The sequence below is a fragment of the Ptychodera flava genome, chromosome 5 (genome assembly GCF_041260155.1).
Source record: "Ptychodera flava strain L36383 chromosome 5, AS_Pfla_20210202, whole genome shotgun sequence".
In the NCBI taxonomy this organism is placed as follows: Eukaryota; Metazoa; Hemichordata; class Enteropneusta; family Ptychoderidae; genus Ptychodera; species Ptychodera flava.
The window spans coordinates 30,220,408-30,242,240 of record NC_091932.1 but is presented as its reverse complement, the minus strand read 5'-3'; the positions used below and the strand labels follow the sequence as shown (position 1 = coordinate 30,242,240).

Here is a 21,833-nt window from a genome sequence, read left to right as displayed (position 1 = left end):
TGGTGTTGGTGTGAACAAATGCAGACATATGAAAGCTTGTATGGTTCAAATTCAAGATAAAGAATCAGTTTCACTAAATAACAAAACCGATCAGTGTACTTGTTTGCTACCCGTTTCCTACACTGAGAATGATTTATTCCACATTTCTGTAATATTGCAAGAAAAAATGGCGGAGAGTATTAGAATGACGGCAAAAGATTGCTTTGTGTTTAAGCAGCTGGGTTTTCAGAATGGCTGGTGAATGAGGAATGTCTGTGGGCTAAGCAGCCTGCTCTGTGAGCTATTTCTGGGCTGTAAACCCTACACTGTTGGCTTTTTTCAAGAGCAATTAATTTTCCTGGCTGTGTCATGTACCCTGTCCCCTTTGCTCTTTGTCGCATCTAGCAGTCACACAACCAGCTAAAAAAGCACCTCCGAGAAACAATAGAAAATGCCTTCTATGATGCGAGTGCAGGGTTAAGGTCAACCCCTAGGCACAAAAGGGACATAAATTTTTGTCTGGCGGTGTTATTTTTGTCTGTTGTTGTGAAATGGTGGCGTTAAACACATAAAGCCAATCTATTCATCTTTGTCAACATTATCATTTACAGACAGCTACCTATTCCTCAGTTCTGTGTGCAAAGCGTTTTATTTGTCCAATCATGACGTAAGTGTTGAAGAAAGTGCGTAGTATTCTAACCGTTTATCACGGGTGTTGAAACGGTGTTAATCGACTTTGAGAAATGAATGGAAGATCATAAGTAGGTTGATTGTTTTGTCTGCAAGTGTGGCAGTTTGTCAGACAAACCTACGTGCTATGCCATCCAGAAGTACATGTATGTAGATCTGCATGCAAACGTACGTTACTGACTCTCCATGTGCGTGCAGTTCTGAGGCCTCTTCTACCTTGTTGAATTTTGTGGAATTGGTCCTTTGTGCTCGTGGTTTCTCCAAAACCATCAGAAATCCAACTTCAAGACAGTTCAAGTCTAATGGTTAGTGTCATTAACATGTAGATATTTTAGGATTCAGAAATTTCAAAGATGAATACGCATGTTCAGGATTTAAAGTGGCACTCCCACTCGGTAACATTTTTAAAGCACATTTTTTCAGTCCGGGTCAGCTCCAAAATTGGAGACTCATTATGATAATGTATTCCGGCATTTAGCCAATCATCGACCAGATTACATTATTAATAAAGTACAGGTCACGCTGGGTCACAAATTACCGAACAAGTGTGATCGGCAGTTTTGGGCCGCTTATTAAGCCCTGTCTTGTGAATTTCGACGAATTTCGACAGTCAACATAATCCACGTGTTCTGCAGAAGGTCATGTCCAACAAGGAGTCCGATTAGTGAACAAATATTCGAAATATTGACGATTCATTTCTACCCCCAGTTTATCGATTTCGCTCAAGTACCGAGAATCATTTTGTGGATGTTCGTCATCTCTATTAGAAATACTGTTATAAAGGTTATTTGTGTAGGTACGCGTATAAAATTTTGCAAGAAAGAAGAGCAATGTCAGAGCTTTAAAACGATACCTGTTTTGTAGTTGTCAAATGCAGACTAAAAATGGTACGCGATTTTGAAAATGTGTTGACAGAGTGGCCACACAACTGTTCCCCATACGGTAGAATTTGTATCGCTGCCATCTCCGATACAAATGGGGTATTCTGAACGATCTGTGTAGGTACACGATTTATATTTCGCAGGACTTCAAGCCAGAGTCTAGGAATCACAGCGATATATGGGGTTTGGTTGTCTTAGCCAGAATAAAACTGGTACGCGATTTTGAAATTGTGTTTTGACAGAGTGGCCACACAACTGTTCGACATTATGACAGAATACCGCGCGGGAGTTCGACACAGTATGGCGTACGTAACGAAGGACGCATGTGGAGGTTGCCAGGAAATATAATTTTTACTGATGGCGCGCTGGTCGCTGATTGGCTAATGAGAGGGGAAAAATATTATGGTATAGCGTCTCCAATTTTGGAGCTGACCCGGACTGTTTTTTAATGCCAACGGTCGATATTTGACGTGGCGGCTGCGCACGGATTGCGAGATATCGATAAAAACATGTCTTCAAAAAAGTAAAAGTTTGAATTCCGGTAGCCAACCAAAATTCAACTACCGAACACTGAACGTTCGGCACTGGGCCCATTGTCAACTAAGCTATGGAGTATGAGTCTACGTTTAGGCTGCTGTACTCCACAGTACCACTGGCGTTGGTGATCGGTCATGCCCTGTGGGAGAAAGCTGAGTCTTACTGACTTAGCGGAAAAAAGAAAAAACAATTTTTGCTGATTCCACCAGAATTCGCATAGGTGACTAGCACAGTTACGTGCGGTTGATACATAGCGGCCGCCGCGTGGTATGCATAGACGCATACCACACGCGCAGCGTACTGTGTGCCAGACGACAAAATGTAGTCATCGGAGGCGGCTAATATTTGACATGTAAAAACTGATGTTTATGTGGTATTGGTTAAAAATATAACGACTGATTTAGAATAATGAAAATGACAAAAACTAAGGAGAAGTTTTAAAAACTTACCTGAGTTAAAGGCATAATGCTGTATATAAAGTCTTTGCAGTGGGAAGTAAATTAATTGCGTCGTTCGAACTTATTGTAGACTCCCTAGAATATCGTCAATCAGCACAACAACAAACCTTCAGGGGATTTCGGGTCAAAATCAGAAACGATCCTAAAACTTCGGGATGTGAAAAATACGCTCGGGAAATGACATGTTTTTATCAATATCTCGCGATCTGCGCGCAGTCGCCACGTCAAATATCGACCGTTGGCATTAAAAAAATGTGTTTTAAAAATGTTGCCAAGTGGCAGTGCCTCTGTAATTCTTTCTTTGTGCATATTGAAGAAGTGTGATCTACTTGCTGATAGAAAACTGACCATACTTTCAGCTTCAGTTCAGTCTGGTACATTTGTAGTTGTGAACTGTACTCTGCAGGAAGAAGACTAATATTTTTCAGAGCTTTCTGGAGTTCGCCCTAAGTGTTATTTTGAATTTAGGTAATTAGGCTGGTTGAACACTATATATAATGTTTATGTGAGAACAGCAGAGGTATGTATTTGGTGTGTACATGTATGACTTTCACCCTATTTCATTGACTGTATGTGAATCAGGCAGCCCTTTCTGACCCTATTGCCACCATGGCTTGGCCTAAAGATGTTGTTATCAAATGATGATTGTGGACCTCTTGGCATGGACTTTGGAGTAAACAGGTTTAAACTATAGGACTGTACCAAAATCTGGTGCTAAAGGGTATATGTACTATCTGTATAACATAGTAGCTTAAATAATAATACTATAGTGTGTTGTGCAGTGTTTTTGCAAAGGTTGGAAAATATCATTCAACACAATTCGGAAACTGGTTACGTGACTGGCGTTCCCCAACATGACAGAATTGTGATAAACCAAATGAAATTGTGCATGAACCTCAGTGTACTTTTAAGGCATACCAGACATGATATGAAGCCCTATCTACCTACCTGTAGGCACCATGACTGGACTTATTTTGCATTTTGAAGGGAGATAAGTTTATTTATTGACCCGATTGCTATCCGTGTGACAATGTTATGTGTGGAAAGACTGCCAGTAATGATAGAGAATGTTATAACAGGCTGTTTTCGTATCTTGGTATTCATCAAATGGATATTGAAAGAGATTTATAGTACTTGGAGTCAAGTTTGATGTTTGACCAGGTGCAAGTTCAGTGTGTGTAGTTTTCAGTGGGAATCATTTATGAAATCTAGCTGAATATCGTTTAATATTTCCATCTACTTTCAGAGACAAAAAAAGACGAATTTTATCAGTGTCATTACTTGTTCGAATTACATTCAGAAATGTTACAATCTGGTCCATGAAGCTTGCTTTGCTCGGCGTAGTATAGTGTCCCTTGTGTGTGAACGCCCCACAGTATCAACTGCAGGATTTTGCCAACATCTTGACATCATGCTGACCAATCGCAGCCACCGTTTCAAGTTCTCTTGTAAACAGAAACCATGTCTGGCATTCGCTGATACAGTAATAACAAAACGAAAAAGTGGTTTGCTGTGGCTCACGATGCAGTGTGACAATGGATACAGTACCACAGAGAAATTTCACTCTGGAGGACACACATGCATTGTAAGCTGCAGCAATAAACAGAACAAAGAGTAAAAGAAATGTGTCTTAATTTCTTTATGAGCAGCGCAACTCACACAGACAGTGCTATGTTTAGTAAAACAAACTACAATTGCAATCATTGCTATTTTGGTGGCCTATGTATTCAATGTGTTTATTAGTCCCCACTGACACTGTCCCGGGGGACTTATAGTTTGGTCATGTCCGTGCGTGTGTGCGTGCGTCCGTGCGTGCGTGCGTGCGTGCGTGCGTGCGTCCGTCATCCGTCCGTTCACGCAGATATCTCAGAGATGCCTGAAGCGATTTCATTCAAACTTGGTACAAGGATTACTTCATATGTCATACAGATGCACGTCGATTTGTTTTGTGATACGATCCAATATGGCTGCCAGGCGGCCATTTTATTACGATTTTTAGCTCCCATAGCCATATGTATATATGGCAATGGAAGCTATTCTTATAGGCTAGGAAAATGTCTGTATGTATGTATGTCTGTATGTCTGTATGTCTGTATGTCTGTATGTCTGTATGTCTGTATGTCTGTATGTCTGTATGTCTGTCCGTCAACATCAAAAACTCCAAAACCGCTGCACATTTCATCTTGATATTTGGTGTGTACATGGATGATGGGCTGTAGATGAGATTTTGTTCAAATGAAGCTGTCATTGCGAAAAATATGCAAATTAGTGCCAAAAAAGGCGTTTTTGGTAAAAAATCTCCTTCTTCATAACCGCTGGTCAGACAGCTTTGATATTTGGTATACAGGTCCCTAGGGATAGCCCAACTTGGATTTGTTCAAATTGTGATGAAATAAGCAAATCTGTATTTTTAAGGAATTTTTTTGTCATTTTTGGTCAAAAATTTATTTCATCAAAACCGCTCGTCTGACAGCTTTGATATTTGGTATACAGATCCCTAGGGATAGCCCAACTTGGATTTGTTCAAATTGTAATGAAATAAGCCAATCTGTATTTTTAAGGAATTTTTTTGTCATTTTGGTCAAAAATTTATTTCATCAAAACCGCTCGTCTGACAGCTTTGATATTTGGTATACAGGTCCCTAGGGATAGCCCAACTTGGATTTGTTCAAATTGTGATGAAATAAGCAAATCTGTATTTTTAAGGAATTTTTTTGTCATTTTTGGTCAAAAATTTATTTCATCAAAACCGCTCGTCTGACAGCTTTGATATTTGGTATACAGGTTCCTACAGATAAACTAAATATGATATACAGAATATATGATGAAATCTGCAATTTTGTATTTTTGGTGCAATTTTTGCCATTTTTGGTCAAAAAATGTGTTTCTCAAAAACTACTTGTCTGATGCCTTTGATATTTGGTTTAACAGGTTCCTGGGGGTTCTCTTAGTGTGATATAGTGAAATTTGATGAAATCTTCAATTTTTGTATTTTTGGGTCAGTTTTTGCCGTTTTTGGTCAAAATATTTGTTTCTCAAAAGTTACTCATGTGATAGCTTTGATATTTGGTATACATTTTATACATAATTATGATGAAATCATCAATTTTGTATTTTTGCAGCTAATTTGCCATTTTAGGTCAGGCCATCCTGAAATGAGCTATCAAAGATCTCAACCTTCTTCATCAATACATATGTCACAAAACGTTGCTCTCTTCATAGCACAGCAGAGCTCTGTCGACCATTGGGTCGTTTGTTAGCTCCCATAGCCATATGTATATATGTTTACAAGTTTACATTTTATTGAAAATCTCAATAGCCACTGAGCAGATTAGATGAAAAATTAGCATGTAAGTACTTTGGGCTGACCTGAAATGATTGTGCACATCTTGGGTCAGTATCTTGGACTTGCTATTTTTCATGAATTTTTTTGTAATTTTCTCCCATTTTTGGTCAAAAAATCTTCTTCTCTAAACCACAAGTCTGATTGATTTGAAACTTGGTGTATGGAAGTGCATAGGAGTGACCTTTCTCAAATCTGGGCAAATCGTGGTGAAATTTGCATATTTGCATTTTTTGGCTATTTTTTTCATTTTTGATCAAAAATTTTTTTTAACTCTGAAACCACACGTCCGATTGAGTTGAAACTTAGTGTAGAGGTTTTTACGGGTGACGTCAGTAAGATTTGATCAAATTCTGGTGAAATTTGTATAATTTTATTTTATTGGGGGAATTGTTTCTATTTGTGATAAAAAAATCTTTTAGCTTGATTTTAGCTTGTTTTGATAACTATATGGGAGCGACCAGTGACATTGTCACTATTTTTTCATGTACAGAGCCATAATTCAGGCATGTTTCAACTGATTTTATTCAAAGTTGGTACAAGGACATTGACCAGTGTCATAGATATGCACGTCGATTCTTTTTGTGATACGATCCAATATGGCCGCCGTGCGGCCATTTTGTTACGATTTTTTCATGTACAGAGCCATAACTCAGGCATATCTCAACCAATTTCATTCAAAATTGGTACAAGGACATTGACCTATGTCATACATATGCACATTGATTTGTTTTGTGATACGATCCAATATGGCCACCAGCAGGCGGCCATTTTATTACGATTTTTTCATGTACAGAGTCATAACTCAGGCATGTTTCTACAGATTTTATTCAAAGTTGGTACAAGGACATTGACCAATGTCATAGCTATACACATCAATTTGTTTTGTGATACGATCCAATATGGCCGCCATGCGGCCATTTTGTTACGATTTTTTCATGTACAGAGCCATAACTCAGGCATATCTCAACCAATTTTATTCAAACTTGGTACAAGGACATTGACCTATGTCATACATATGCACATTGATTTTTTTTGTGATTCGATCCAATATGGCCACCATGTGGCCATTTTATTACGATTTTTTCATCTCCTGAACTACAACTCAGACATGTATCAAGCGAATTTATTCAAAAGTATTTTTATCACAGACCTAATGAAGAGGACTCTATCCTCTCTGAGGACCTGTAATCAAAGCACCCATTAACAAGTGGGGACTGTGTCATCAACGATGACTTGTTTACTTATTTATTTACTATTTTAGGAGTCAACAGGAGAAGAAGCTATAGGTATATATTGAAAAACCGACAGGCAGTACTGTATGAAAAATCTATCATAAATTAGCTCGCATTATTATTTTAAAAGATGATGGAGGTCTAATTTCTAAATTATTTATAGTACATATTATAACACGCCACATGCTCATTCCTTGTCGCGATTCGCCAGAATACGTCACGTGACGAGAAAATAGATACGTCTAGTCCCCACTCGATCGAAAAAAGTGACGTCAGAGGGTGTTTTTTGAAAAGCTATTTCCCTAGGGAAATAGTTCTGACCAAATTTGGAAAAGTGCCCGGTCACATGACCGTCATGGGCAGAGTGTCGTCTGCAGCTTTGCAACAATGGCGGGTGACTGGAACGTTATGTGCGTCCGGGATAGGTGACGACACATTCTCTAAAGCAGATTTTCCAACATTTTCCAACATTCCAACAGCGTAGGAACTTGAACAGCTCATCGACGGAAAATATTAAAGTGCAACTAAGGATGTCGCTAGGTATGCTTCGAATATTTTTGAAAGAAAGTAGTACCACGTACAACTGAAACCGCTGTACATCGCTAAACTTGTCACAATGGATTGTTGCGGTGCGAAATATCAAAACACATTAAAAACTATATAACAATACAACATGAGCATGTGGTGTGTTATAAAACACCTATAGCCTGGTCTTTATTCGGGCTATAGCGCTCGTCTATTACCCCTCGTGGCCGTGTGTTACCAGAAACACATCGCTATACCCCTCGGCCTACGGCCTCGGGGAATAGCGATGTGTTTCTGGTAACACACGGCCCCTCTGGGTAATAGACGGGCGCTATAGCCCTCATGACCAGGCAATAGGTGTTTACTACCGGTACAGTAATGTCATCTTGTTACACTGCACTCCTGGGAATGAAAGTTTGTTGTTGTACCGTATGCAACATTGAACTTATAATAAAGATAGCATTCTAAACTGTCTAGAAGGTGCATAAAATGGCAGTTGATGTCTTCCTGGAACAACTCCATGTATGAGGTGAGATCTGCAAAGTCCCTTTGCACAGACTCGGTGACAGAGACAGTAGGAATATGGGATTTAAAACATACTGACCCACATACAGTATGGATGTGTATTAACAATGGAAAATGGCACTTTGTCATGACATACTCCGGTGCTCATGCACGCTAAATCCATCACAGGGCTTGAAAAGTGGAGAGCAGTTTATTTTTGGATTCACTCAAGATCAAGGAAAAAGTGCCTGATAACTGCCATTGTTACAGAAAAATAAAATGCTATCTTGTTTAAGTTTGGCTCCTTTGCAGTTATACATGTTGGATGTTAGGCCTGAGTAAGATGGTAGAACACGCCTCGGGGATAGATATTCCTACTTACAAACTATTACAGTATTCTTTTGGCCCACCACCTGTGGGGGCTCATTTCGAAGGTGTTGGAGTAAATGAGGTTTTCACTGGCTTTGTTTTGTGAAAATAAGGAATTTTATTTTGTCCCCATAGAGATAACACAGGAATTGATGGCCATTTTGAATTTCAAATATCGGTAAATATTGAGTAATTTGTTTCTCTAGTACCAAAATTTGCATGCTGACCCCAGATTTCTATTCTTGATTTCGAAAGACAATGGTTGAAAGTTTGCTTGAGGAAAGTTTGAGCAGAAGTCTTTCATTTCCGAGGTGCATTACTACTGTAAGTACACGAACCAACTGCCACATCTCTCTTGGCCACACAGTTGCTAGCATTACTCTTAAAAGACATCAGCCCCAATGAAACACCATATCAGTTGAAAAAATCTTGATGCAAAGAGCAAGACATTACAGAGATACAATACTGAAAAAATCTGTCGGCGTTCCTGCCATCAATTGCAGCACATCCCTGCCCTTCACTGTAAATAATCATAGGATTGAACTGAAAGTATTCCTTAACTTGATGTAAAATACCTGTTACTCCTTTGAAATTGAAATTAAATCAAATCAACACCAACAAAGTCATTTTAAATGAGAAATTTGATCTCTTCCTATATGATAATCACATTCCATATGGGTATCTTTATTGCAGTAAATTACTCCCACACACTATTAGTGGGATTAATTTATTCCACAGGCTAGTACCTTCTGCTGGAAGTTCTTCTCCTATCCTTATGTCCAAACATCAGTAATTCATGTATTTTTAGACATATCGAAAGGGCAGATGGTGTCTGTCATTGGTGTATACAGTATATCACAACTTCTATACAAATAAGCAGTCCTTTTGGTTGTTTGTAGACTGTTTTTCCAGTGTGCGGACTTTCGTTATTATTGTATTGCTTGATTAACTTTAAGTGGTAGTTATGGCCTTTCAAAGTGCTCCTTTTCCTGGAAAAAAATGCCAGTAATTTTTAGAACTGTTATGTTGCCCTCTATAAGTTGTACTGGTATTGTGAATCATGAAATGTTTACTAAGGTTAAATAGCCCTGTTCGCAAATTATGTCTGTGTTCTCTCATTAATATGCAAAAATAAATATTTGTCTACAAATTTAGATTTGAATGTTTTGAAATTATGCATGCAAAAACGTTGAAAGTAATGTCACAGGCGACTGCTGCTGTCACAATTGACACCAGAATAGATTTATTATCAGCTAAATAGACTTCAAGCTGCAACTACAGTCACGCATTCAATACTGATAAAATTTGTCCAAATTTCTCACAGTAGTGTCAGATGTTGCGTGCAGCTATATTTAGTACATAAACATGCAGCCTCGAACTGCCCTAGTGGCTCAGAAATCAGTTCTATTTTGTGTAAAAAAATGTACTCTAGTCTGTAGATTTGCAGAACCTTTGGAGATGTGAGTTATGCTGATATGCCAGCTGTAGTGATGAAATGCTGTCCAGGTATAGCTTTCGCAGAGACATAGACAGGTACATTTATGAATGCCATGATTGAGTAACATGACACTGTTTTTTACATAGGCAATAGCTGTAATGGTTTCCAAATATGATATGTTCACAAAGTGTGTGATTTTCTACAACATTTTATGTAAAACAAGTCGAATAACAAAAAAGGTCAGATGGTATGTAACATGGAAAACAGTTTTGACATCATTCAATCTTCTTAGCTATATGGACAACTTGTACTGGGTCAGGCCTCTTGTTGGCATACGACCCACATGACCTTTTCAGTGTAAAGTACCAGCGACTGAGACCTTTGAACTTTTCTTTGGCGTCGCACGAGTCAACCGCTTGTGTGATGCTTTACAACTCGTCTAAAAAATGTCGGTGTGATATTTTGTACTCTCACAAATGTCAGCCTATCAGAAAAAACACAAGCACCAGCTGGTGAGAGAAATACAACAAAACAAAAAACAATTCAGTATTCCACTCATAATTCCGGTAAACATGAATGTTGAGAAACATTTGTAACTCTGTGGTATTGAGAGTTTTATTGGTATACATACTTGTACTATAAAATGTTTAATTCTGTTTGATTTTGTTGATCAAGTCGATCTTATTTGATAATATAAGATTGTAAATACAAGTCAGAATGAACACAATAAACAGATATTTAAGCTTTGCTATAAGGAAGACTGTTTAAGGTAGTATGTACCTCAGAAGTGAAAGACAAACTATGCTCAAATTTTCCTCTATGAAATTCTTTTACCAAATCAAGAACAAAAATCAGGGGTCACCATGCAAAGCTTGGCAGAAAATTACATGTACCTGATAGGTTCCGATATATGCAATTCAAAATGGCCGCCATCCCTGTCTTAACTCTACTCCAAAAGCTTTAAAATGAGCACCCACAAGTGGTAGGCCAGAAAAAAATTGTAGTCTGAATATTTGTCCCCAAGTTGCATTTGACCAAGGCAAGCCTTGTTTTTGATGTAAGCAACACATGTGTATCCATGTGTTTTGTTTGTATTGCTATGACATAGCGTCTTCAGTGTCAGTTGGCCGTAGAACACTGTAGTATAGGCAGGGCACACTCAATCAGAGACTTCTGTCATTTAACAGATTTAAGGTAGAACCAGCCTCAGGGACAGATAGTCAGACTCTCAAATTTCTACAATTCTTTTGTGATCTACCACTTTTTAGGGCTCATTTAAAGTTCTTGGGGGAAGAAAAACTTTTACAGTCTTAGTTTTCGAAAATCCAAAGTTTAAGTTTTCTCCCGCCATTTTGAATTTCAAATATCGCAAAGGGTTTTGTAATTTGTTTTGCTAGTTCCAAACTTTGCACGGTGACCTCGATTTATTGATTTGGTAAGAGAATGGTTGAAAGTTTCATTCAGGAAAGTTTTAGCAAAAGTTCAAGTCTTTCACTTTCGAGGCGCATGCTACCTTAAGTTAGATTAGGTAATAGGTTTAAGTTCACAGTTTTTGCCAAGGTTCGGGAAGATGCTGTATAAATGCTGTGGCAACCCTGGTAGTGTTTCTGTTGTCTTCTGTTATACATTGGTATTGATATTCTTTAATAGGGTAACCCAGTACGATTACTGGCTGTAGCAAAAACACAAAGTTACCTGGTTGGAGTGAAGATCGGATAAGTGGACAAACACAGCATCGTGCATAAATCGCCTGTTAGACTAAGGCTAGAGTACATCAATAGCTAGAGGTCTCCTGGTCAAACCTCTTTAGTTTTAACAAACTGTTTGTGTCCATTGAACTCACTGAAGATTTTGTTTATTATTTGTGTGGTTTGAGAGATCACATCCTGATAAGAAAATTATGTAATAATTTATGAGATCTTCAGGAAAGATTGGCTGACCACCGCTATAAATTGCAAACCTCTGGTGTGGACAGTCCGTCCTGGCTATTTACGTTTCATAGTTATAGCCAGTCATATATACCGGTATCCATATGTTGTGAGTAAGTGCTGTGTGTGGTGGATTTGCAGATGACTGAGTGTTACTGTAGATGGCATGAGGTGCCTGTGGCATCTAGTCTCACTCTGTCGGGCAACTACTTTAAATGAAGTGAAAAAGGCCAAGATGGCGCAAGTGGCTATTGACAGTCAAAACACTGGAATCAGGTTATACACCAGTGAGCTCATGGCCAGTTTTAACCTGATTACCCCAGATCACTGTGAACAGGTCCATATTCACTGCTGATCCCACTGGCTTTGGGCCAAACCATTGTAGTGGAAGGGTTAAGAATGTATTTTCATTGACTTATGACATAAATGCCCCTGTAAGCTGGATTGTGGACTGTTTGAAAATTAACTGAAAATTTTACCCACAAAGATGTAGAATTTTGCAGGATTAGTGCTTTGACGAAGAGATTTACAAATAACGTAATGTGTATTTTTGCAAGTAAGAGACAGTTACATTGAATCAAGAGTGGTGGTTTTTAACTTCATCAGAGTCAGTATTGTCAGATTTGAATCGAAGTTTCCCCAGTTGACCTATAGTATCAAAGACATCGCTGTATTGACAAGCTCAATAGCTGGTAGTTTAACATGCTTTGAGGAGTAGTACAAGAACTCGATATTGGCATGCAAAACAGAAATTGTGAACAAAATCACCAAATGCTACAGCTACTGATCCTTTTCATCTTTTAATATTTAATATCATCAATAGATTTAACTCTAGTGTGAACTAAATTCAGCTGACAACAATAATCTGGGATATCCAGGCGCCTGAGGCAGTACCTGTTTTCAGTGTTTTTTACAGTATTGACAAGTAGAGTACATGGCAAGAAGCATGATTTTTACAGGAGTTGGACAGAAAACAGTGTTTTACAGAGCAAACTAACTACACATGTTCAGGACACTGCATCAAAAGTATAGCAGCCAATTGGAGATTTTATTAGCTCAAATTTGGTATATGTATATATACCAAGTGAGCTTATAGATGTCTTCGCTAGGTGACTGGGGGCAGTGCTTTGTGAGTTCAAATCCAATGGAAAATTTACTGAATGGTAAGTCAGTGGCAATTACATTTAAGTATGTCTGTATGTACACGTATGTATGTATGTATGTATGTATGTATGTCCATCCACATCAAAAACTCAAAACCGCAGCATACTATCTTATGATTTAGTGTACAAGTGCACCCGGGGTGGAGATGCGAATTTGCTCAAATGAACATGTAAGTGTAAAAAATATGCAAATGAGGTAAACAAAGGCAAAATCCTGCAAATTGCTACAGTTCTGTAACCACAGACCAGATTTGGTTCAAACGTGGTATGCAGATTCCTTTAAGCTGACTTGCCATTTAGTTTTCTGATAAAAGGCCCACCTACATAAACGCCCATGGGGGATTATTTTTTATTTTAGAATTGCTTGATCTTTACCTGCAACATCTCAATTTGCCTCACCCTTACACTTAAAATTACCAATGAGCTGTAAACAAATGGTTGTTGTGTGGCAAACAAAATAAAAATATTCAGGCTGCTATATTCCTGGCTTCAGACATCCCTACTATACTGAAAATAACTGCAAATGGAATGATCCTGAGATAGACAATTACAGCTTGAGTTCCCAAATATTGTATACATTGATTCCATGTAATACAATATTACAAGAGGGCATCATTATTTTATTGTGGTAGACTGTATCACTAATTTTGATGTACCAGGCTGCATGGTGTATATGTGTGTGTCCATGTCAACAGTTGCCGACCGTTACATACTTTGCCTTGGTATTTGATGGACGGTGCATCTAAATGTGTTCAAATGCACTTGACAGTGAATATTACAAGCCATGGCCCAAAGAAGCTATTCCTATAAATATTGTATGTACACTCACTTCGGCCTGTCATATCTAACCAAATGTGAGTGATGTGTCATTGATGCTATTTTATCATTTACAATAACTACTATCAGTCTACTTATTTGAATAATTACCAATAATATATTTAGACTCAGAGAGCAACCTGAGCAACAGGAAGATATAAGCTTTCATGCCAGACACTTTCTTGTTCTCAAAGTTTCATGTACATGTAGCTTCCAATAATATAATCCATCAAAATATTACCCAAGTGAAAAAAAAGGGAGATATCAGTCAAAAATACTCTAATCCACTAAAGGTTCAATCATATGATAATTATTGCGTACAAAAGGAAAAACCCATGGTGCCATCTGGTTCCACCTTTTTATGTTATTAAGAACGAGAGTCTGGTTTTTTATTTTAACAAAGATCAGTGGTGTCAGATGGACCAAACTTTCCAGATTAACATGTGGGATTTCTCTTTTTAATATCACAGGGCACATTTTATCAACTGCATGCATTCAGTGGTGCATGCAGTGACACCAGAACGAAACTTGAAGCATGTGTGCGTGTGCTAAAAGCCACAAAAAATTGATGAGTGTGTTCTCAAGTGGAGCAAAACAAGGCCAGTTTCTCAGAGACATCCACTCACAGTGTAGTAAGATGCATGTAATATATTGGTTTACCAAATGTACCAGTAGTAGTTGAATAATTCATCGTTCATTTCTGTTTTAGCATGTGCAGAGTTTGTTTCCTGGTAGCTGAAAAAGTTGTTTTGTTTCTTTCAACACTTGCCTGAGATATTCACAGTAGCAACCTGTGATTCACAAAATGGTAAAATCTTTGAGTACGGGTATAAAAGTCATTTTAATACATCTTTCACAAATAAACTGAAGGTCCTCTTCTTTTGATATTTAGGTCTCCAGGGATATTGTTCGTTTCTGCTTTGTTCAAATTGTGATGAAAATGTCAACTGAATATGGACTCACAATATGTGTATTATTCGTGTTTGGTAAAAACATGAAATTTTGTCAGAGCGCGACAAATCTGCCCAGTTTCCCTTTGTATACATGTACCTGCTCACTGATACCAGGGTGATAGTTGTCGAGAACCTTTCCATAGTTTTGGTATACCAACGCTTGTGTTTAGCTTCTTGCTGAGATCTTGTTAAAACCATGAAACTGCTCATTTCACAGTGAAAGAACTTCAGCTGGGATAAACTATGTTACTTGCATCTCTGTGAAGTTTGTCACCAGATTTGTCCCTTATTGGCTAGGAATGCCGTGTGAGTTTACTTCATCCATATTCATGAAGCTCCATTGTGGCAACTGGTGCTGTCTCCTGGATACTGGCGCTGTGGACATGATGTGAATCCACCTGAATGAGTCCTGGGAATGCAAGTGTTGTAATTTTTTGTCGGCTGGATTCCCTTCACAGTGAAATGAGCAGTTTTATGGTTTTAATGAAAAAATCAGAGCACAACATCCACCAGGTGTTCGTGTTAGAGTACTGAAACTATGGCAAGGTTGTAGATAACTGTCGCTCTCATATCATTGTTATTTCATTAAAACCATAAAACTGCTCATTCGACTTGTGAAAGGATTTTTGTTAAAATCCAATGACAAAATTATGAATTGAACATCCCCACCCACAAATAAACATGATAAATTACTGAAATACGTTGTTTCAAGTTTATAAACTTCTGATGAGTGTTTTCACAACAACAATTTCAGAACAAATCTGGGCAGTAACTGAGTACATTGTTTCCATGGCATAAGCGTGACATATGGTGCAAATAAGCTTTATAGTGGAAATAGAAGTAACCCATCTCCCAATGAACACTAAGTCTGGTTTGCTATGCGCGTGGTTTAATTGTCCATGGTCCCATATGTCGGAGCCATTCGAGCATCACTGCCACGTTATGATCTCTGCATTACGGGTAAAGCTAGATAGCTGCAGTTACAGATACCAGCATAAATGGTGGTATCAGTTCACATAGTACAAACAAATAAATAAATTCATCAGCCATCATTTGTGATAAGTCGTAATTTCCTTTCCTTCCGTTAAGGTAGAATGCGCCTTGGGGACAGATATTCTGACTTTTAAATTTTTGCAGTACTCTTCAGGTCTAACGCTTGTTTTGGCTAAAAAGCTTTTGAAATACGAACAATTTTCATTGTCTTAGCTTTTTGAAGAAAAAAGTTTTTATTTTTTCCCTTTAGTGTAAACAGGGGTGGCGGCCATTTTAAATTCCAAATATCGGTAAATGTTACTTTAGTTAAGTTGTTTCTGCAGTACTGATACATGTACTTTGTTGTAAAGTATTAGCCTTTCAAATGGAATTCGTTTTACTTGATGAATAATAATATTTTTGTTGACAACAAATTCTTGACTTCAATTTAGTCCTCAACAAAAACATACAGGAATCTACACTTCTGCAAATCGCTATAGATTTACATGAAAGGTCATGAGGTCAATTGTCCCATGATTGAGTAGTTGATGGAAAAGCACCATTCAGTGTGTTGCATTGCAACTCTTGTCCATGTCATTATGATACAAGTGAGAATCATCAGGAATCTTTTGTTACTTGAAAAAAATGAAATCGAATGAGGCCTTGCTTGAGTTTGTGGTGATTGGTCTTCTAGTTCTAGGATGGAACAATCCCGTCATCTTTGTGGAACAGTAGATTTGTGTACAGGGCTGGTACATATGCACAGGCTGTGGTGTAAATTTGAGCACTAGGCAGTTCAACGAAACATTTGAAATAGGCGAGAAATTGTATTCAACAAACACAACAAAAATACTGGAAAATATATCAAAAGTTGCATCTGTATGGAGCTTTATTGTTACAGAGGTATATGTGACATAGTGTAATCTTTAATACTGTGATCTGCTTTGTCCGGATCAATTTGCATCTGGTCACAGAGAATCAATCCCACTTATAATGAATCTTTTAAAATGATATTTAACTCTCATCTTTACGGCAAAATCTAGTTTTGAAGCCATTTGTTTTGGCTTTTTTGATTTTGCTGTTTGTTACATGTTGTCTTTTATGTATTTATGTTTTCATCTGTCCTTGCTATTTATTTTTATGCACATATTAAATATATATTTTTGTTGCATCTCAACGCTGTGTGGGAAGAGCCTTTGGCTCAATAATGTATTGAGCTTAAATACATGTAGTCTAATAATAATGTAACATGTACAATTTGAACATAAAATACAAGTTATTTACATAACTTAAAACGTTCAAATGAATTCATACTGCAATAATTCTGTGTGTTCACAGTGTATGCTCATTGAAAAAAATTAATGTCACAAATTCAACTATTTAAGATGTAAGGGTTCCAAGAGCACTGTCTTTTTGTATTCAGTGATTTGAAGAGGTTGAGTTTAAGGTCAGTATGGTGATTATAGACAGTCATGGTGTGGGTGGGGAGTTATTCACTGGTGACGTCAGAAGATCTAACAAGCACTGACCCACTTTTGTTTGAAAAGAGTGGGTGTGTCATAGCCACTGGGGACGAAAAGTGAGCACTTCGTTTGAGGATTTGAGATTGCCTTCAGGAAGTGCAGCCGCGTTTTACACAAAACGTGTGCACTCAGTTATGAAAGCTGACAGGCCAATCCATGCATCATGCAAGAGGTTTAGATGTAGATGTGCATTGACGTTCATATGGGTTTGCACGTATGATGCGCAGATGGTGAAAGTGTATGTGTAACCCGATCAAACAGATCTCTCCTGCGTCACAACAGACTTCATGTGCAAAAGAACCTCTCCGTGTTCACTGCTTGGTATCATATTTTATCCAGTCTAAACCTCTCTACGTTCACTACTTGGTGTCATATTTTATCCGTTGTACAAGTTTCCGTAGATAACGGAGTACAGGTTGTAATTTTGTACATAGGCTGCATGATGTATTGATGTGTATTTCACTATCTTTTTAATTTCAATTACAAAAGTATCCTATAGGAATTCTATATATTGGATTATACTTGCAATGTTACGTCAAACCGTTTCAAGGGACTCTCTTTGACTATAGAATGCACACTGGACCATGCTGAAAATTACTATCTAATTCAAGAAAATTTTGTGAGATTCCCAGTTGATTTCATGACTGACTTTCTCTTATAGAATTCTTGCAGGATATTTTGTAAAGGCTATTTCATCACCACATTGTCGATTTATGGTCATTGAAATGTATTTAGGCTCTTTACCTCGCCGGATCAGGTCATCGGTTTGGCATATACCAGTCACCACTTGGGTTGTGACTTGCACTTTTCCTGCTGCCATTACCTATGTTTTGCCACTGTGGTGATTTGTAAGGTTGTTTACCAGTTCTTGTTATCAAAATACAAGTCAGTGTTTGTTGCCACTGACTGTAACACCTTGTCTCTGTAGTAATTGCTGTTATTATCATCACACCTCTTTTACTATCAACATCCACTATACTTTTGTAATCATGTATCTGGTAGTGTCACCTTTTGTCGTGGTACAGTATGCCACTGTAATACTAATCCAGCCCTGTTAATAACATACATTGATTCTCTGTTATCCCTGATTTGACTGTATTTCTGTTTCATTTACTTCCAGTCACTGATACACAAATTCTCTGTTATCACTGATTGGACTGTATTTCTGTCTCATTGATTTCTTCTAGTCATTGATACACACCAATTCTCTGTTATCCCTGATTTGACTGTATATCTGTTTCATTTACTTCCAGTCACTGATACACACCAATTCTCTGTTATCACTGATCGGACTTATTTCTGTCTCATTGATTTCTTGTAGTCATTGATACACACCAATTCTCTGTTATCACTGATTGGACTGTATTTCTGTCTCATTGATTTCTTCTAGTCATTGATACACACTGATTCACTGTTATCACTGATCGGACAGTATTTCTGTCTCATTGATTTCTTCTAGTCATTGATACACACGGATTCTCTGTTATCACTGATCGGACTCTATTTCTGTCTCATTGATTTCTTCTAGTCATTGATACACACCAATTCTCTGTTATCACTGATCGGACTGTATTTCTGTCTCAATGATTTCTTCTAGTCATTTATACACACCAATTCTCTATTATCGCTGATTTGACTGTATTTCTGTCTCATTGATTTCTTGTAGTTATTGATACACACCAATTCTCTGTTATCGCTTATTGGACTGTATTTCTGTCTCATTGATTTCTTGTAGTCATTGATACACACTGATTCACTGTTATCACTGATTGGACTATATTTGCGTTTCATTGATTTCCTCCAATCATTGACATGCCATGGATCGCTTTTGCCTACTCAGCTTTCTCTACAGCTTTGAAACCCAGAGGGATGAGCAATCTTCTTAACAATGTGCATATTTGTTTGTTGTGAAAATATATTCTTTTGTACATTTATTAACATATGAATAGATTGCTCCAAAACTGAGGGGTGGCCCACCCTTCAGCATCCCCATGTGGAGAACCCTGTCATTGATTACATTGTATATTATGGAAATGCACTATATTCTCTGGTCATGATGCACAACCTTGTTACACCAAAGTAGACATGCAAACTGCATTTCATCAGTGATATGAAAATTTGTCTCGGCAGTCTCTGCGTTTCATTACAATACCAGCAGATGGAAAAACTATGAAATATGAAATTCCAAGAAATTTATCTAAAAATCTGTTCAGTATTTGAACATACATGTTATACCGGGATGCCAGTATATGTGCACAAAATTGTGTATGTAGGTATGCTTGTATGCATACACATGCACTCCTACATAATTGAAAACTGCAGCAGATGATTTAGCTTAATATGAATTTTTTTTTTTGCCTTTCTAGATAATTGGATGGCCTTGCACTGGACAAGTTACAGCTTTGCAGCCCCTGCGCCACATCCGCCATCTCTGCAACCACCACCACCACCACCTCCACCACTACAACCATCAGCATCCGTGCACAGAGTGAGTGACTAAAAAAAAAACCGTGTCTCTAGAAAACGCTAGTGTAGTCAAGCATGAGTCCCTGATCCCTTACTCCCCTCTAGTTCTTTGTTACTGTGATTTCAAAAAAAACACTTCAAAGCGGTAAGTTCTCACCATCATCTCAGCTTCAGATAGTGTGAAGTCTGACAAAACCAAACACCAGTTGCAGGGAGGGTGGAGAAAAGAGATTTTGTCAAATGGACTTTTAAAAGACTATTATTCTGCAGGGTTGTGAATTCATCCAATGTCATGTACAGCAGTGACATTGATTTCAGAAGCTGGGGTTTGGTTTTCTCAGATTTCGTGGTATCTGACAGCTTTTTATATTTGAAAATGATTATTTCGTATTTTTTTCCTGCTGTACCTTGTACTTGTTCAGCGTTATGATGTCCTTTCCAAGGATGTTGATCATGAAGCAGGAAGATTTTGTTGGACTTTGAAGATTGCTAAAATCTAATTTCTTGAAGTTGTTAACCCTTTGAGTGCTGTAATTTTTCCCCACCAAAATCCTAGTGCAACATTTTACCAACTTTTATGAATTTTTCTGTAATTTCTGTGATAATTTTGGACCAAACGGATATCACATTTCATTGGCTACAGTTATATCAAAATTTTGGCAAAAATCTAAAAAGAAAATTACTGGGTAAGATTTATAAAGGTGACAAAAATTAACTTTTCCCTCAAAGAGTTAATTACTTGGTGTGATGATGCAAAAGAGTGTATGTTGTCTTTTGTGAACAAGCCTCCTCCCCCATACTTTTAAAAACTGCTTGCAGAAGATTTAAAACCTTTCATTCCCAAATGTTGATTCTGTCGTATTGTTTTGTCTAGATGGCAATGTTGAACATTGACACTTGGAAATAGGCTGATAGTTGAAGAACGTCAGAACGATACATCCTTTACAACAATATCAAAATAGGAATTGTATGAGATATTTCTGAATGACGAGAAATTGTTTCACAGGGTCCCATAGCATCGAATCTCTACAGTACAAAAGGACAAATGTCAAAATATCGTGAAGTCCCCATTACCCTTGGAAAATCTCACAAAGAGACTTTGTCCCAGTATGAGTCCTTTGTGATATTTTTCGTACGAGTACCCGCATGCCTGAAAATATCAAACAATAGGAAGAACAGCATCAACACCAGAACATTTTCTGGTGGTCGTCTTCCAGCAATATCAGGGGACCACCATCATGGATTTATCTTGTATGAAATTTATTTTCAAAGGACATGGTTTATCGTTGGAGGCCAATCCTTCCAAACAATGTAGCATTCTATCTGACCAATAATGGTTACTTAGACTTTATTTACAAATCAGCTCATAGATTAATCAGATTGATTAAGTAGTCAATTAATTCATCTATTTATTTCGTGACAAATATTTTACTCTGAAGAAAGCTAGATTTATAAGCAACTAAATCTTCTTCTGGCCAGTACTATCTGTGATATGAACTTCAATACAGAACTGCGCAAGTTGAATACCAGCCGTGCCATTTTGCTGTGATATCTAACACCCTTGACCAGACCCTGACATGCGACTCTGGTACGACCTTGATGCGACCTTCATGTGACCTTGGTGCCAGTTGACATAACCTCGGTGCCCATTGTCTGACCCTGAATTGCCCTTGATAAGGCCTTAAGTACTGTGCCCCTTGTATGACCCAGGTGACCTTTCACCTGCTTGTGATTGATACACATATTGTTGGATGTGTATGTTTGAAATTTTATGAGTAGCAACGCATATTAGTGTCAGGCTATCTATTTTTAACTTTCAGCTCTTGAATCTTAATGTCAGTGAGACCTTTGGGCCATTGAATCGCAGATGGAGGACATCTTATCTGCAGTATATACTATTCCGTTTTCGATCATAAATTAAGTTTTGATTTTGCAGATAAGGAAATTAAAATTTGTGTTTTGTAGATGAGGAAATAAGAGCGTGTGTACAGCTCCTCATCCTTTGTAAAAGGAAATCAATTTTACGAGCATAGAATTTTATATTACATTTTAA

The 21,833-nt window shown here is 37.7% G+C and overlaps 1 protein-coding gene across 1 annotated transcript in view; it reads left to right on the top strand.

Moving 5' to 3' along the window:
* The first annotated feature begins 814 nt into the window (after positions 1 to 814).
* LOC139133641 (GREB1-like protein) overlaps positions 815 to 21,833 on the top strand; it is a 63,446-nt gene continuing 42,427 nt past the window's right edge. The window contains exons 1-2 of the mRNA XM_070700391.1: positions 815 to 974; positions 19,681 to 19,802. Of these exons, the coding sequence (XP_070556492.1) occupies positions 830 to 974; positions 19,681 to 19,802 (267 nt within the window). The 5' untranslated portion in view covers positions 815 to 829. The remainder of the gene's footprint in view (positions 975 to 19,680; positions 19,803 to 21,833) is intronic.